The sequence below is a fragment of the Tenrec ecaudatus genome, chromosome 7 (assembly GCF_050624435.1).
Source record: "Tenrec ecaudatus isolate mTenEca1 chromosome 7, mTenEca1.hap1, whole genome shotgun sequence".
NCBI lineage: Eukaryota > Metazoa > Chordata > Mammalia > Afrosoricida > Tenrecidae > Tenrec > Tenrec ecaudatus.
In genome coordinates this window covers 66,306,974-66,325,521 of record NC_134536.1, presented here as the reverse complement: position 1 = coordinate 66,325,521, position 18,548 = coordinate 66,306,974, and the positions used below count along the sequence as shown (strand labels likewise).

At 41.8% G+C, this 18,548-nt stretch overlaps 1 protein-coding gene across 3 annotated transcripts in view; it reads right to left on the bottom strand.

Annotated features, from left to right (window-relative positions):
* The window catches only part of ATG5 (autophagy related 5), a 117,912-nt gene that overhangs the window by 11,840 nt on the left and 87,524 nt on the right, over positions 1-18,548 (bottom strand). For all 3 annotated transcript variants that reach the window (XM_075554716.1, XM_075554714.1, XM_075554715.1), the window contains exon 7: positions 3,649-3,766. In XM_075554716.1, coding sequence (XP_075410831.1) covers positions 3,649-3,766 — 118 coding nt within the window. The remainder of the gene's footprint in view (positions 1-3,648; positions 3,767-18,548) is intronic.

Sequence of the window (18,548 nt, the reverse complement as noted above, 5' to 3'; positions counted from 1 at the left end):
TGACATGAAAAACCACAGGCTGAAATCTGAAGTGCATCCATCAGGCTGAGGGAGTCTGACTCAGCCGCAGCAGTAATAGTCAGTGGGGTCAGGTCAAAGAGGGTTAAACCAAGTCAGGATATAGCTAAAGGAATACTTCAAACGCTGATTTAAAAGGGCAATTAATCTTAGACAGAAAAGCTTCCTGGGGAATGAGATCTCAATCTTAAGAGCACACTACACGATGTAGCAGTAAAACTGTACGTATACAAGCTTCCAGAGCTTTCATCCTGTGATCACAAACAGAAGGAAAGTGCTGTTTGTCAGACAGATACGAACCCATTTAAGAATACTTACATTAACTTCTTCCGGATCTACACTACTTAGCAGTCCAGGTCTTAATGAATATATAATATCACAGCTAATATAGACCATGTAGCTCTTTTCATTCACCATTCCCCTCCCCCCCAATCTTATATATTTTATTATTTCTGCCAGCAACAATTCTACAGCCTTGGCTCTTTTAACAGTTTTAACAAGGTTTTCAAAATACATCCGTGTTAATGCTGGTCACTTCTTATTGAGTGCATCAGCCAAGCTTTAATGAAAAACTCCCAATATTTTAATCTGCTATAATTATAAAAATGCCACTTTAATAAATGGTTCCAGGCCTCCTGGCGGTAAGATAAAAATATGTGATAACAATTACAAATTAGCCATAGTCTCAATGGAGGAAAGAAGATTAATGCTGAAATAAACATTTAAAACACAGATGCTCATTTGTTTTCCATCTGCTCTCATACAATGACCAGTTAGTCTAATGGATGGAATAGGGTTTGTTAATATTTGTCCAATCTGAATTATAGAATTCAGCATTGTTTTACTTTATACAGTGTACATATTGCCAGATTGAGGTCCCATAGGACTTGTTTTAGTGAAGAGATAGCTTGCTTTAAATTGCCTGTATGTATGATAACTTTACGGGAATTCTGGTTTTCAGTGTTAACGGTGAACTAACATAATCAAGCTAATTAATTTACCTTACTGAGATTAAAATAAAGAACAAAAGCCAAGGAGGGGAAATCACAAATATATTCTGATGGTCCAATGTTTCATCATCTTTACTTATGGAGAACAATTAAAATAATAAATGTATTACTTTTTTAGGAAAGATAAATGTCTATAGATAGGTATTAAGAGGTCCAATAGCTCCGAGATGAGTGAATGCTGCCCATGTTAGGGGACACAACAAAGAAGTCGAGGTGAGTCAACTGATTAAGGTAAATACATTGAGCCACGAAATTTGGATTTTTAGAGCACAATGATAAACATTAGAAAAAGAATATATTTACTCACTTAAAACAGAACCTAACAGAATGTGTTTCTGTCCAAACATGATCATAGGACATTTATGCCCTGCTTTCATATAGGAAACACCTGAAGGTCTTTTGGGAATTCCCACTGTCAGTGAAGCTGTATCGCTTCTTCCTAAGACTCACAGGCAACAAGAACGGGGAACAATGCAGAGCACAGGGGGTTGGGGAGAGACTGAAAAGGAGAAGCTCCCACAATAGCCAAGTGACCCAGGTCCCCATCTATCAGGCTCAAAGTATCTCAGCAAAGTGACACGTGCACCTGCCAGGGTTAACTTATGAACAGCATAAATATGTGATTAAAAAAATGTGATCTTTTGTTCAGTCTCTCTCAAGGAGAAACTTCCCCTAGCAGGACTACCTGCTGCAGCTTATGTTTGGACCTCTTTGGGGCTTTTGGCTCAAAACAGCTTTTACTATTAATATATTCTAATAAGTAGTAGATGATGATAACTAGCCTCAGGGGAACAGTGATTATTCCTTCTTTCCTAAAAGGAATGCTCTTGGCCTTTCCAAAGTTACTCTCTGGAGAACACCAACACCAGAGGTATGGGACTCTAACCACATTCTCATGTATTCTCAGGTACAATATCGGTTTACAAGGAGACGTCATCAGACATTTATTTCTTCTGTGCATAACTTGAACCAAAAACAGGACAACAAAACTATTTCTTTATAATTTTACATTCTGAATTTCTTCTATGTGCACTTATAATCCACTAACAAAACAAATATGTCACTTATAAAATCACAAGAAAATTATAAAAGCACATTTCAAAGAAAACCTTAGTTTTTCTTCCCAACTTCCACTAAAAAAAAAAAAGACGCAGGAAGGCCCACACAGTAAGGCCTCTCCAGGAATAAGCGTGCACATCAGAGAAGGTTATGCAAATTTCAGAGAACAGATATTCTTCAACCCAGTAAGAAGCCGCTCTCACACCAGGGCCAGGTTAATCCCCTATGTACTGTGATATGGGTGCGAAACTGTAAGAGGACGAAGATGCACCAAGTCAGTCAGTCACAGGGCGTCATTTCAGAGTGTGCAGGGTGCTTTTCATTTCCAAGCTTGATGGTCACACACAGTCACTGCTTCACCAAATCCAACAAAAGCAATAACCAGAATTACATACAAGTAGAACACCAAAACCACAAAACAAACAGAATAAAAACCGTATAGGCCAGGGCCTCTAGATTCATTACCAGAAAATACTGTAAAAGAACATGAAATCACAGAACACAGGAAGCACTTGAAAATGCTCCCTCAAACTGAATTAAAAGGCTAATGTAGAAGATGAAAACAAATGGTAGCCACAATTACGTGGAAAAACCAAGGAGCCAGGAGATGCAGACCTGAACTGTAAACCTAGTCCTGCAGTAGGCCACCACAGAAGACCCTTAACAAAAGAGCTAAAAAAAAGAAGAGACTGAACTAAATTAATTCCAAAGTTTATGAAATCTATGAAGATGTCAAATACAAAATCAATACATAACTAACTGTCCATTGTGGCTTGCATGTGATACTCAACAGGTTTTAGTGGAGCTTACAGACTATGATGAACTAGCGATAAATGACAAGCAATCCACTTCTGAGTACCAGCCAACAACAGTCCTATCCACAACCGCTCCTGGGATGAGCAATAGTTCATTGCACTAGGGATAGGATCACCATTCGTTGGGGGTTGATTTGACAGTAGCTAACAACAAATTGATAAAAATATTATCAGTGTTTTTAAAATACGACCAACTATTCAAAAAGACAGAGAGAGAAGCTGTCCCCTGGATCAAACAGTATTCTGAGTTTAAAACCACTGGTATACTTTCTATTCAGAAACACAACCCACTAAAATATCTAACAGGGCTCGTTCTGAAAACCTAACAAAACGAAATTGATAAATAACACTTCATTAAAATGAAAAAAAAGTTAATGCTTCAAAGAATTTGTAGATCATGTCTGAGAGTTAAACCCTAGAGCTTGAGATTGATTCATGGATTTAGAAGGCGAAGGTGTGATTGTTTGCCGGACTGGCATTTCGAAACGAGAGACTAATGGCACCAGAGCTGTAATTGATTAGACAACCAGCTTCAAATGGTGTATTTTGCCAAAGGGACCCAACTCTGAATTTTGTCAGCATGTTAATCACGTATAAAATATAACTTCAATAGTAAATATTTTGCTTAAGAAGATTTTTCCATTTTAATCTTTCTGAAGTAACTTGGCAGTATGTTAGGATGCTTTCATGCACTGGGCAACAAAGGATTTAAGCTAAACAGAGAAAGGCTTCATGTTGGTGATTACCTTCAGGAGCAACTGCAGAAGGGCAAACTTCTCGGAGCAGATCTCCCAGTGTATGCAGCTGTCCGTCCGCAGCCACAGGACGAAACAGCTTCTGAAGGAAAGGTCGTTCAGTAGTTGTCTAGGAAACAAACGAAGCAATCAAGTCTATGCTGCTGCTGCTCATTGCAAATTAATAGACTAGAAATGTTAAACCGGTGTTAGGTGTCTCCTGAAGTAAAAACACCACCACAGATGTGGTTTATTGTTCAAAAATATGCCTAACAATAAATTCATGCAAAGAGTTCATGAGGACACGGTAAGGAAAATTCCGCCTGTTGTGGGACATACATCCCCTAAACAACTAGCCTAGGTGTCTCAAAGACGGCACAAGCATGAAAAAAATCTAGCAATAAAGATTCTGGAAAGGACTGCAGCAGGGGAGGCACTGTCATCACACACCATGCCACCCCGTTACAGCCAAGACCCCAAACCACATGGAACAGAAACAGATGACGATCCTGTACCCTGAGCGTCAGACCAATAGATGGAGAATGAGCTCACGCACCAATTCAAAAAAGAAATGGACTCAAAGTAATGAAAAGAGATTTGGAGGGAAGGTGAAGTGACAGGTCAGCCAAACTAATTAAACTGTAAACAATGACAACTTCCAAACAGAGAGGGAATAAAAATTGTGGTCAAACTTCCATATAGAGGAGAATTAAAGGCCATTTCAAAATATAACAGACTGCTTTGATATTAAGAGGTTTAATGTACACTTTAGGGTAAACCCCCCCCTACACACAAAATAAGTAATCTACTCACCAACACAAGGAAAAACTCAACAGACACAGAAGCGACAACTGATAAGAAAATCTATATGCGAAGAGAACTCAGCACCAAAAATAATGAAAAGCAAATGGTTAACACCATATAAATCATATAAAAATGAAAGCAACGATTCCAAACCGATTGATAATCACACTGTATGTAAATGGACTCAATGTACTCACCAACACAGAGTGGCAGAATGTATAAAAACCATGACCCATCAATATGTTGCCTAGCCTACAGGAGACACATCTTAGACATGTAGCCATAATGAAATTAAAAAACCAAGGATGAGAAAAAAAGAAAACAGCGTGTCAAACAGTATCCAAAATAGAGGAGTAATAATATTAATTTTGGATAAAACAGGTTTTAAGTAGAAGAGACAATGGGCATTATATATGATTAAAGTGTACTTCTACCAAGATGATGCAGAATTATCTAAACAGCCATGACAGAGTTAAATTTTAACAAATGAAAGACTAATCAAACAGTTCTACAATAAAAGCAGACTTAACAGAGCTTTCATCAATGGACTGGACTATGAAAAAACTCAATTAAAAACCTACCCAACAAAATCAACCGCGGTGACCTCAGACTTAAGTAGAGAGCTCCATCTGTGGTGAAGTGACATTACCTGGAATGGTTTTTCTATACATGCTCGGTAGACCCCAAGTGATTTGGTGTGACCGGGAAACCGATCAGTTTTGCCAATCCACTGGGAATATAAGTGAGCCATCTCAGAAGAAAGAACCCAGTGATTATCCAGAAAGAGTCACCAGAGCACAAGTCACTGGACCAAGGGATTGCATGGCCAAGAAGCCAAGCATCAGAAACATGCCCACGGAGAGGTGTTGCACACCAAACATTCTGCATCCCTAAATGTTTTGCAACCTGTTAGTAGCCCTGATAAACCCCATAATCATGATGCTTGTCTATGGGTGCTCTGTGGCCACTGCAAAGAATCAGCACACCCAGAAGAGAAGTGGACTCCTGTGGGAGGGAAGGTAAATGTCACAACAGAGTAAAGGCTGGAGAGTGGATGCTTGCCCAATCTCTGCGTTCATTCTGGCAGTCGGCCAGAGGCTGGTATGCAGTGGGGTCTCCTCCTTTGTGTAGCCAGAGGAAGTCAAACTTGTTACTCATGCCACTGCCTCACCAAGAAAGGGCAGCATACAAGAAAGGGCACCTACATTTGTAAGAAAGTAAAATATGTGTGGATCATTTTCCCAAATAGATAATATTCTGGGCCACAAAACAAGCTTCAATAAATGCAAAAACAGTGACAATACAAATTGTCTTTGCTAAGAAGCTATAAAATTAGAATGGGGATAATTAAATGGAAATGGAATAGCATCTTACTTAAAAATTACTGGGTTGTGGAAAATAAATAACAAGACTTTAAAATCTTAAGAGTAAAATGAAAAAGAAAAAAAATATGCCCCGACCTCTGGGACACAGCAGTGTGTACAGTCCTCGTAACGTGACAGCACTTTTCATGCTCCCTTCTGGTGCTTCCAGTTTCCACTGTCCCTTCCGGTCTGCTGGGCATTGTCCCCAGGCAAATGCTGCCCTTTTGATCTATGTGATGACTGTTCTGAGGAGGACGTGCCTCCCAGGAGTTACTACTGTTCACCTTATGTTGTTCCAGCTCAGAGCAACCCTGTTCAAAGTACGGCAACATGCCCAGTCCTGGGCCACCCTCAGAATCGGTATTAGGTTTAAGCCCACTGTTGCCGAAGGCCTTCCTCTTGGTCGCTGGCCCTCTGCTTGAGCAAGCACGATGCCCTTTTCCAGTTCACCGGAAGGCCTAGCTACTATTTAAGGTGGAAGTTGAGCCACAGGAGTGAGCTGAATTCCAGGCTTGAAGAGTGGCTGGAAGCCAGTCTCCAGGATCTCACCAGTTCCTGTAAGACCAGTAAGTCTGACTTTAAATTTAAAAATGACTTCGTGATGAACCTGGTGTGCACTCTCCTTTCAGGGAGGCTCAGGGAAGTAGAGGTCCATCAGTTGGAGTAAGCCATCTTTGATTTTCTTCACTCTTCTTTGTTTCAGATGTGAAAAGATCAATAGTTATGCCTGAGCTGACCACTCACAAGTTTTTAAGACCGCAGTTGCTATTCACCAAAATAAGATGTACTGTCTTTGTGGTCTATGTTATACCAACTCACCTTCACATCCTCCCAAATAACTCATTCCTTCTACATTTTGTTCTGGCTAAGAAACTTTCCGAACGTTGCCCCCAGGTATATATTACATACTTGGATATTTGCATCCTGTAAAATACATATGGAGGAATATCCATTTATAGGTGTGATCCATTTGCCTCCGCACACCCGTTTGGCTGTAGATCTGTGCATCCACTCATCTAGAGCATTATTATTGTTACTGAATGGGCGTGTGTGCCACAGTATTTACTTTTATTGCCTTTAACTCTTGTGAAATGTTAAATTTTTGCAGTGTACGATTAAAGGACAATCTTTATTTTTAAAGAAATTCACACTCAAGTGTGAATGAAGTCTGATTCTAATTTTGACATGGTTAAAAACCGTTTGCTTGTGTGTGTGTGTGTAGGGGGAAATTATTAGTGAATCTAGATGAAAGGAATGATACTTCAAATTTGAAACTTTTCAAAGGAGTGATTCCCGCAGCATCTTCTCTACCAGCATTCCCAGCACAATGTTATGATTTCTTGCCTAAAATGCCATCAGTTCATGTGCTTTTAAATGAAGGTTTCTTTTCCTAAACTACCAACAGAGGACCACCCCAAAGAAGAGGGGGCTTGACCCACAGCACGTTAAAGGGCACAGGTTCACCCACAGCTGGATCTGAAGACGGTGCTCTCATTTAATAGCACGATGATCTTCCACTATGGAGCATTCCGTCCCCCTTCTATGTGCCGTGGGAATCAAGGAAAAGCTGCACCAACCACAGGACAGGTGTTACAAAATGCTAACGGAAAGGACAACCGTCTTCCTTCTCTGTCTCTCTTGACTGCTATTGCAAGTTAAGATGCTAAGTTTTTATTGTTTAGGATTCCTGGAGTGAAAGCCGATAAAAAAACTTGCAAGAACCAAATAATGCTTTCTATTTCTCGGGAGTGTGATTTCAACTATATAGTCACTAAAGGTAATTTCTAAAAATTAAGGTACATAACATTTTGGTAAGCATATTCCAATTAGATAGTTGAGCATCTAAGACAAGTGTGAAAAAAAACTGGAGGAGATTATTACCTGGGAAACCAGAAAAACTGACTGACTCGAGGATAAGCCGAGGGTGGGAAATGCAGAATGTGAATGAACACAGAGACCAGAGGGGAGAGACGGAGCGCAGCCACAGACACATCCTTACCAGTTCAGCTGCCGGCCTAAGTGAATCACTACGGGTGCTTCTGCAAATTGGAACCATTCACATCATAGGACGGCTCTGATTGGTTAGATGTGAGTAAACAGACATTCAAAGCCCTGCAGTGTCAGCGGGGCTTTGAATGAATATCGGAGGACCGGCAATCACCCGCGAGATGTTACACCTCGCTGGGGTACCACTGACCCGTGTATAAGCTGAATCCCAAATTTTCAGCACACTTGTTGTGCTGAAAAACTCGGCTTATACACGAGTATATTCAGTAATTCAATTCACTACAAAAGCTGGACTCCCCAAAAGTATGATCCCCTCAATTTTAGAAGCACATGCCCTACTTTATCTTAGACGGCTGGAGAACAGTTTATCACCAACTCTTTGCAGACAAGTGAGGGGGGTTCAGGAAGGAAATAAAGACAGGGGAGGTGGTCACAGTGCCACCACCCACTTAGGACTTTCTATCTTCTAGGCAATGAAGAGGCTTTTAAGACTTTTTAGCAAAGGAAGTGACGTGATGAAAGAGGCTTTTTCTGAGGCTAATGGAAAGCAGCACCGTGGACAACGACTTCGATGAGAGGTGAGCTCTGGATGATTGGTGGGGGGCTGTCTGAGTAATGCATGACAACTGGGCCTGGGCCAGTGGACAAGGAGGGGCAGGCAGGACTGTACCCCAACTTAGAGAAAAATATACTCACATGTCAAGCCCAGGGCTGTCAAGTCAATTCCAACTCAGCGCCCCACTGGGCAGAGCAGAACTGTTCCATGGGGTTTCGAAGGTTGTAAGTTTTACAGAAACCAACAGCCTGACAAATGGGTGGTGCGTCCAACTTCTGGCCTTTTGGTTAACAGCTGAGTGCTTAACAATGGGGCCTCCAGGGCTCCTTTTGCCTCCCCTAGTTCCACCTAAGAACAGCTAAGAATTTCAGCAGGATCAAAGAACTCTCTTCCAAGAAGTGGGTTGTCTCGTACTTTTTAAAACATGCTCTCCATCCTTTCTAATAGGACTTTGAGGCAACTGAAACTACCTGAAAACAATATGCTAAATAGGAAAGGCCAAATAGTTACGTATTCAGAGAGTCGCCTCTACCCCGACTTACTCCTAAAAAACAGGCTATACTTTTCAGTAACTGTTGTTTGCCTGCCAGTACTTATCAAGTTCTGACTTTAGCAGCTTTTAATAACAACTCAGGAAGAGAATAGCCCAAGCATGCATTATTATTCTCAGAGTGCCTAAACACTAGAATAATAACCCAGAAAACACTCATCAACACAAGTACTGCTTCTTAATATAATAAACACTGCATTCGGGGACGGGGGAGCCCATCACAAGGTTGGATATATAGCCCCCCTCCCAAGGGGACGAATAACAGAAATGGGGGTGAAAGGAGACAACAGACAGTGTAAGATATGAAATAATAACAATATATAAATGATAAAGGATTCAATTGGGTGAGAGGTGGGGGTGGAATGAGGAGCTTACACCCGGGCTCAAGTAGAAAATGTTTTAGAAATGATGGCAACAGATGTACAAATACACTTGATACAATTGATGTATGGAATATTATAAGAGCTGTGAGAGCCCTCGATAAAATGATTAAAAAAAAACAAACTTAAGACAGGATGACATTTATGTCCCAATAAAAAAACCCTGATGAACAATTTCTGTTTAGTATCTGCTACAGAGTACCTGTAAGAACTTAATATTCTTGTTTTGAAATTTAGTATGTTACTAAAATAGCAAGTAAGTGCCCCAGTTACAACACAGACGGGGAAACTGTCCATTTTGGAATGACTTTTTCTTTAAGACAGAAGTGCTCTACACAGACTTGATCTGCTGCGGTGACACTCGTGGGGTGGGGGTGGGGGCAGAGACACTCTGATTTTCCAAAGTGAGTCAAGAAATCTCATTAGGCTTATGCTGGCGCTCAGCTGAGAAGACCGAGTTATGCCAGGAAGTACTTAACAGCACCTTCCTATTGAATATTACTAGAATTTTTTTTGAATATTACTAGAATTTAAAAGAAAGTTCCATGAGTGTACGTTCTGTAAACTTGAATTCAGTACACAGGAAACAATGCTCCCGACCTCAGTGGTAATCTGCAAGTCCGTAGCTACTTTATCAGGAACAGCATAACCTTTACTAGATTTAGCCACATGTGCGGTATAGCTGTGGGTGATGGGCTGGCTGCTCGCTCCTTGGCCTTCATTCATGCACCTTCACAACTGAACCAGCAACTTGTTCTTACAGTGGAAAACTTTGCCTGCTGACTGACTCCAGAGATACAATGGCAAAAGTGGAATCATCAATTCTGTAAAAACATCAAGCTGAGTCTCAAATTTCCAGTGAAGTCCAGTGTTAAAACTGAAATTCTTCTAAAGTCTTACAGCCGTCATGTAGCATGGCAATTAATACATTTAATCTAGGAAATAAGAGTCTATTCCATTATAGTGAAATAAATGACTAACAACAATGTTGATAAAATCAAACTGCTGATTCAATAGAACAATCATTATCAAACCCACCTCCTTCGACTCGAAGCTGACTGACTCATAGTGACTTACAGGACAGGGTAGAACTGCCCCGGCCCCTGTAAGTTTCTGAGACTGCCTTGCCTTTACCCGTTTTCCTTCCACAGTAATCACTATCACAATCACTAATTCACTACAGTTGATAGAAATCAGACGGCAGGTGAACTCCAATTTATTCTGTGACCATGAGCACAATCACCTTAACTTCCCTGAGCCCCCATTTCCTTGAAGACAAGCATGCTGTCACACCTGTATCTAACCAGGGCTCCCTCAACTCACTGTGGCCATGGAGTCCACGTCCCGACTCAGCAACACACCAGGACAGGCGGAACTGCCCTGAGGTTCTGCGACTGAAGCTCTCTACAGGGGCAGGGAGCCCTCTCTCGCCTGTGGAGCAGCTGGTGACTGTGAAGTGTTGGCCTTATAGTGAGTAGCCCAACTTGTAACCACTCCACCCCCGGGCTCCTCCACAGTCCCACAGGAAAATAGCTAAGGACTTCAGCAACAAAAACCTAAAAAACGAAACAAAATAAAACCCTTTTCAAGAAGTTGGTTGTTATCTCATGCACTCCTTACTTACTAAGAGGTCTGCGAGGTGGCTAAAACTACCCCAAAATATATGCTAAATGGGAAATGTCAAAATGAGACAATATCCAGAAATAAAATTATTTATATAAGTGGGGATGACTACACTACAGAATTCCAAAGATAATAAAACACAACCCTAGCACAGAGTAAAATACATGCTACTTCCAACACCATCCTTTGATTTCAGAACAGTGTAATTAATGGTCAAACTACGAGGGGAGCACAAAAGGGTTGCCACCAGGGCTCCAGCACAGACCACACGGTGTGTTTAAAGGCGCTCCGGCGAGCAGTGGACAAAGTTCTCTCGGCAATACTTTGTTCCAGGCTGGTTAGGGTCCCTGCACAAACACGAGATCATGGCAGTGGGATGATTTTGAGGCCACAGTTAGTATCCTATTTTTGACAGAACTAAAGTGGACATCTTTCCTAATAATTGAAGCTTTGCAACAAATGTATGGGACCTGTTGTCACATATAAAACAAGATTTCTTAAATGGCTCACATGTTTTAAGGAAGATCAGGAAGACTTCAAAGATGAGCCATGAAAGCAAAGACTGCTCATCTTGATGGAAGAAATGGCTGAAATAAAGACAGTACATCAGTACCATGTCATACTGTGCAGCAAAACAGACTACTGATATATGTGATGACTGAGTGGCTCTTAAGGGATTAGGTTGATTGGAAAAGAAAATCTCAAATGGCTGTATATGGCATGATTCCATTTCTCTAACATTACCGAGATGATAACAAGATAGAAATGAAGAGCAAATGAACGAGCAGGGAACAGTAAGAGAGCAGGTTGTGGCTACAAATAGTAAGTAGTCCACGGATCTTTGTACTGGTGCTGTTCTGTATCTTGCCAACACTGGTGATCAAATCCATACATCATAAAAAAGGTATAAAGTAGGTTAAGAGCATATGAGATTTATCTACAATTATCTCAAAAGAACAGATTAAAAAACAAACAAAAAACCCCAACTGGTCTAGAGGACTGTTCAGTCAGATGTGCACAGTGTTCCAGAAGTCCCTTCGGTACCCTGGGAGCCTGTTAGAGGGGCAAACTGTAAGGCCTTCCTCTAGCTAGCCAGCTCATGAATCAGAGCCTGCATTCTACCAAAATGCCCCCGTGATTGCAACTCATGTTGACATATGAGAAGCACTGATCCAGAGGAGCGATCTTCAAAGTTTTTTCCTACTATGAAGCACATCTGAAGAACATAAAAAATTCCATCAAAAACACGGGCTCAGTTTGCCGGTGATTCTTACAAGAGGGTGATTGAGAGAAGGTGAGGACTTAAGATTCCTATGGAACCCCCTGAGGTATTTCTGATTAAAAGCTACTCCAACCCAGGCTGGAAAACAGCACACAGTCAATTAAGACCTACAACAAAATGAATGTTTACAGTATCTGAGATCTTTTAAAATACAGACAATGCATACTGTAACAAAGCAAAAGTGATTATTACTATTTAAATCTTATAAAAAGAAGAGCATCAGAATCTCAAACGACAACCCGTCATTCAAGTCCTTTACGCTGCCTGAAAATAAAACACAGAACAGTGGTTACAGTGGGGACAACGCTACAACCTTCCACTCTTGACATCGCACAGCCACAAATGGATGCTTCAGAAATGAACGTTTTGAATATTTCTCTTAAAGCACAATGATGACTGAGAGCACAGAGAGTAATGTCCTAGATTTGGGACTTGGTTAGCCTGGTTTAAATACTGTTCCATCTGTGAGGCTCCAGGGCACACCACCTGGTGAGATGAACGTATTCATAGCCTATGCCTCATTGTGCTCCTGTGAAGACAAACATGGTAATTCATGTAAAGTACTTACAACAATGCCCAGCACACAGGAAATGCTCAGTCAAGTGCTGTTACGGTTATTAAGTGTGACTTGCCATTCAATAAAATGCTACTGAGTACCAACACTGTATTTTGTGTTGAGTTTTCATACACAATAAAAAATGATGATTATTGTGCAAAATACTACTCTTTGGGTCCATGATACTTTCAATATTCTTTGCCTTAACCATAATTCAAATGCATCAACTCTTCTTCATTCTTTATTCAACATCCAACTCTCACACGCATATGAGGCAATTGAAAATACCATGGTTGGGTCAGGCGCACCTTAATCCTCAAATTTATCAACACTTTAAAAAGAGGTCTTGTGCAGATTTACCCAGTGCAACGCATCGTTTAATCTCAACTACTGCTGCAACGAGCATAATCTTTTCTACACTTATCATGATGTTATCTATTTTTTACGGCCAACAGAACACACAAATCTGTCTTAGAGGAAGTACAGCCAGGATGCTCCTTAGAGGCAAGGCCTCACTGATTTTGGACATGTTGTCAGGAGAGCCTGGTCCTGGATGAGGGCACTGTGCTGGGTATAGCAGGCGGGCAAAGGTGCGGTGGGAGAAGCGTCAGGCTGCTAACAACAAGGTCAGAGGTCCAAAGCTACTAGCCACTCCCCGGGGAAAGATGAGGCTGTCGCTCCTATAAAGACTTTGAATTTGAAATTTACAGTCTTAGAAACCTTTTTCTGATCTCTATAGAAAAACCCTAGCTGGATAGGGTTGGCATGGATTTGATGGTTAGGGGTGGGTTTAGTGAGAAGTAGAGGGGAGAAAAGCAGGCTGAAGGCCACACATAGAAAATAGGGCTTGTGATGGGACCATCAAGTGTAGTGGTATTAACAAAAGCTTGGTTGGAATCCCAATTCTACAATGTACTGGGTACCTAGGGCAGCCTTTAGGAGTTTGCTTCTGATCTAAAAAAGAAAACAAAAACAGATAATAATTACATTTGCATGATTCCTGTGAAAATTTAAATAAGATGGCATCTCTAAAACACCCAAGGCAACAGGTCCTTAATGGCACTAAGTTCTTTTCAGTCTTTCCGTTCAAAAAGAAAGCTGACAGTATTTAGTCTTTACAGAACAAATTAGTGTGTGGCAGTTAAGATTTATGTCACCTTGCTGTGTGTAAGTGTAGAACCTATCAATCAGGTCACAGTCTGATGATGCCCCCTTGGAAGTTTGCCCTAGATTGGAGAGAGACAGTGGGAAAATTGTCTCACTCTCCCCTTGGCCCCGCCTCTCAGCTGGCTGGGTCTCAGTGTCTGCCTCCAGGGGCTGGGGCCACCGAATCTGGAATCTGTTGGCATCTTGCCATGTTTCCACCAACCTTGGATGGGTGGACTCTGCACTCCCAGGGCTGTAAGCTCCCTGCATCCTACTGACCTGTCTGCATCATCGGCCTTCGGCTCGCATCAGATCCACGGGTGTAGGGTGGACTGGGCTGGGCTGCCTTCTGGATATAAAATTGTTTCTTGATATAAAGCTCTTTCTTATACAAATATGAGTGTCACTGATTTAATTTCTCTAGATAACCCAGCCAAACACAGAGGGAATGAAAAATTACTGTTATTAACCACCAGTTTCCTCTGAAGCACCATAGCATCAGAATAACTGTGAGGCACAAAGGAGTTTACACAGGATATGAGACCAGACTTTACCAACAGTGACACATGCTGTGCTTCTGTCGCATGCCTAATATATTCACACATGTCTAATGTTCCATCACATGCTTTCCAAAAGAAGTCTCACAGTACAACTAGCTTCAGAACACACACAATCACAATATTTATTAAAAAAAAAGAGCAGGCCCTTTTCAAATGATTATTTTTAGCCATTTGCAGTAAACAGTCCTTTGTGGGGTAGGAGAAGGGGAAGAGGAGTCTATATGACTAAATCAGGTGACTCTTATCTTTATGTAGAGAAATAAGAAACTTGAAAATGAGTACTTTCTACAGTTAGGCTGCGAAAAACTAAAGCCCACTTTTAATATTGCTGACACTACCACTAATAATTAATATTTGAAAAGCTGTCATTATTATAGTCAGGGGGCACTTAATCCTCAGAGAAGCAGTCTTAATAGAGACTATGATTAAATGAAAGCACTCATCAGAATTATACACCCACATCTGGTTTGAAGTTTATCTTTTGTCTTATTTAAATCATTGTATTATAATTCTGTCTAGACAATACCAAATATATTTTGTCACATAACAGCTAAGAAAATTTTTCTTCAAATATAGGCAACAGTAGTCTTACTCATATCCTTTTATGGGATAATATGCATTGTATGGAAGTACAATTTCTGTCATATAACATTGGGAAAATGTGCCTGAGTCAATTTGTGAGGAGCCCTGGTGGTATGGTGGTTAAGCACTGGGCTGTGATCCTCATGGTCAGCAGGTATAAACCACCAGCATCTCCACGGGAGAAAGACTGGGCTTTCTACTCCCATACAGTTACAGTCTTGGAAAAGCCCACAGGGGGTCGCTTTGAGTCAACACTGACTCAAATGGCAGTGAGTGTGGGAGTCAGTCTGTAAAACATGTAAGTGTTATTTTTATGCAAGTTAACAGTCACACTAGTTTTGTTAGTAACTGATTTACGCAAGTTATTGTGCACACACGCAAAGCTCACACAGTATGCTTAGGAAAGTATTGTTAGGTAGCTTAGCTTAGGGAATTGGGGAGTCCATTTACGCATGCCCAGGAGAGCCAGCAAAGGAAAAAGCTAGATTTTCCCGCCGGTGGGCCCAGATGGGCGTTACACCTGGAGCAGCCCACCTGGGCCGGGTGATTGCAATTCAGCCAATTGGATCAACCTGGGGTCGTTCACCACGCCTCCCCCGGGAACTCTTGAAAAGGCAGGGACCGGAAGGGAGAGGGGTCTTGTTAGGTGGTCTGGTCGTCTTCGTGGGAGGAAATTTGGGAGAGAGATCCTTGCGTGACCCTGAACAGCCTCTGCCAGGCCGCATGGTCAAAGGAATCCTAGGGGTGCCGCGTAAAACCTGATGCTTCTTTGAACTCTTATTAAATTCACTTGGATCACGAGCCCGGCTTCAGCGTGAAATCTTTCTCGCACGGAGCCAAGGACCGAGGCTGAAATCTAGGCCGGAGAGAGAGACCTTACAGTATCTCCTGGGGTGATGGGAAAAAAATGTTAACTGCATAAAAACACAGTTGGTGCTTGATATCTTCAGGTTCCGTATCAGAAGATTCAACCAACTATGGGATGAAACTACTGGGGGCTGCACGTAAATGGTCAAAGAAAACCCTCAAAGGCTAGATGTTTTTATAAATGTTGTTCTTAGTTTTTCTAAGACTGCTCCAGAAAGATTTCAAAACTATACCAAAGGACTCATGGCTATACGGTGAAGTAAAATTACTTGATGTGGCTCTTTGAGGTAGTTAATTGTGCCAACCTGGCTGATAAACACATATGGGGTTAATTGAAGGGCGGAGGGATAAATGGCTCAGTGAGCCTCTCATGTCTAGTTCTCGGGTATCTTGCTTTCTGATGATTGGACCAGGGTGCAGCTGCCTTCGCCAGTTCCCTGCTTTAGCTGGCAAGTCTGACTTCCGGCAAAACATCCCCGAGGAGAAGCCACATGGACCTACCCTGATGCAGACCTGGGTGCTGAAGCACCCATGTGGAGACCCCTGCCAACGCTGAGATGCTTACACATTCACTGACTCGGCTTTCCTCCTGTAGTCGGCATCATCGTGTGTTTTGTGAGATGGAGGAGGACTTTGTGGATTGGTGTCGGACATATGGGTTAACGGTGGCCTTGCGGGCTCGGGCAGCACTGAGTTGGAATGTTTTCTTGATGTGTACGTAACCTTTATATAAAGCTCTCTCGTATACATTATTTCCTGTGGATTTGTTTCTCCCAGACTAGCACATTCTTCTATCCAGAATTCCTACCAAATGACTATGGGAGCATGAAAATAGGGTGCATGGAACTAATAGAGGACATTGGTCACTTTTGCCATTCTCTTGGGCATAAAGGAGCAGGGACAGGAGACCCTCATAACTATCAAGAAAAAGAGACACCCGAGAAGCAATATGAGATCCTTGCAGAGAGAGGCAGCAGCAGCAGCTTTCTTAGACATTTCAGAAAACTGGGTGTCTTCAGGCAAGAAACTGATTGCCAAAGCAGAGTATCCTTTGGGCATTTTAAATGGTGAAGGAGCCTTGTGCCTTTTGCCTGAGTGGGGGGCAGAGAAGCCAAATACTCGAGAAGGGTGCCTATTGGTTCAGCTGTATCCTTAATATTTTTGATCCTGACTTGTAATCTGCTAACTTCTCTAGTAAACTTGAAAATTATACGTATTGTGAGTTGTGGCCACTGCAATGAGTACTGCACCTAGCAGAGAAGCAGAGTGCCCAAGGAGGGAGGGTTGTTGTCAGAATAGGGTATAGATTAATGGAGGTAGGGGCATATCGGACCTCTGCCTCACAGGACGTATCGTAGGGCAGGTGTGGAGTTGTAGTCTCCACAGTGAAGGAGCCCAGTGGGGTAGTGGTTTACATACTGGGCCATTATGCACAAGGTCAGCAGTTCAAACTTCCCAGCAGTTCTGGGAGGAAAAAAAAGAGGCTTTCTCCTCTCATCAAGAGTTACAGTCTCAGAAATCCACAGGGGTAGTTCTTATTTATACAAGTGAAAAATGTATGCCCACAACAAAAACAAACAGAACTTGTGTTCACAGTAGCATGATCCACTAACAGTTAAAAAGTGGAAACAAACACAGAAACTATAGTATACCCTTAGAGTGGAGTATTATTCAGCTATAAAGAAATGTTGCTCTGATACATGACACCAAAGGGAAGACCCCGGAAAGCACATGGCAAGTGAAAGAAGCAGACACAAGAGTGCTTCGTGTAGGATTGCATTCCGATGAGATGTTCAGGAGTGACAGTTGTCAAGGGCAGAGAGGACTGAAGGTACCTTACTGAGCACAGGTGATGCAAGGCTCAGATAGGGCTGCACAACGCTGGAGAGTCTAAAAACCACTGACTAGTACACCTGCACAGGGTGCACTACATGCCACGGAACGCTGGTTCGACGAGTTACTGAAAACAAAACCACCCATACCAATGCCAGGCCCTCATCTAGGTAGGGCTTGGGGGAGCTGTGCACAGATGACCCAGCATTGTCAGAGTTCTAATAATTCAACATATCTGATGCTTAAGTGGGAATTAAAAAAAAAAAAGAAGTCAAAGTTTTTGTATGGGGGGGGGTAAAGGAGGTAGAGTTCTAGAACAAGGATCATAAGAATATTCCTTATCCATTCAGATTTTAAAAGGAAAATGACAAATTTCTCAAACAGTGTGAACCATCACAGCAACTGTGTATTATCTGTGGTGTCTAAGTAACTGTCTCGACTGTTTTCTAACACACACGACTTATTTTTATTCTCATACTTAAAAGCAAAAGCCTTAAAATGATAAAATGCTACATATAAAAAGAAAGGTTTACCAAAACAAGTAAGTAGTTTCATCATACCGTTAATATGAAGCAGTGGTAATCTATGAGAGGCTCTTGCTGCACAGACTGCCTACAACAAAGACAGGAGAAACCAACCAACCAGATGGGGATGATGACCCTGGGGCCCCGACCTTCAGAGGAAGGATAGAGAAGTGGATTGAATACGGACTAGGTGCAGTTAAACAAAAGTGGCATGAGAGGAGATAGCCAGGTGGACTGTCACCTTGAACTTTGGCAAGCAGTATGCAACTGAGACAGTG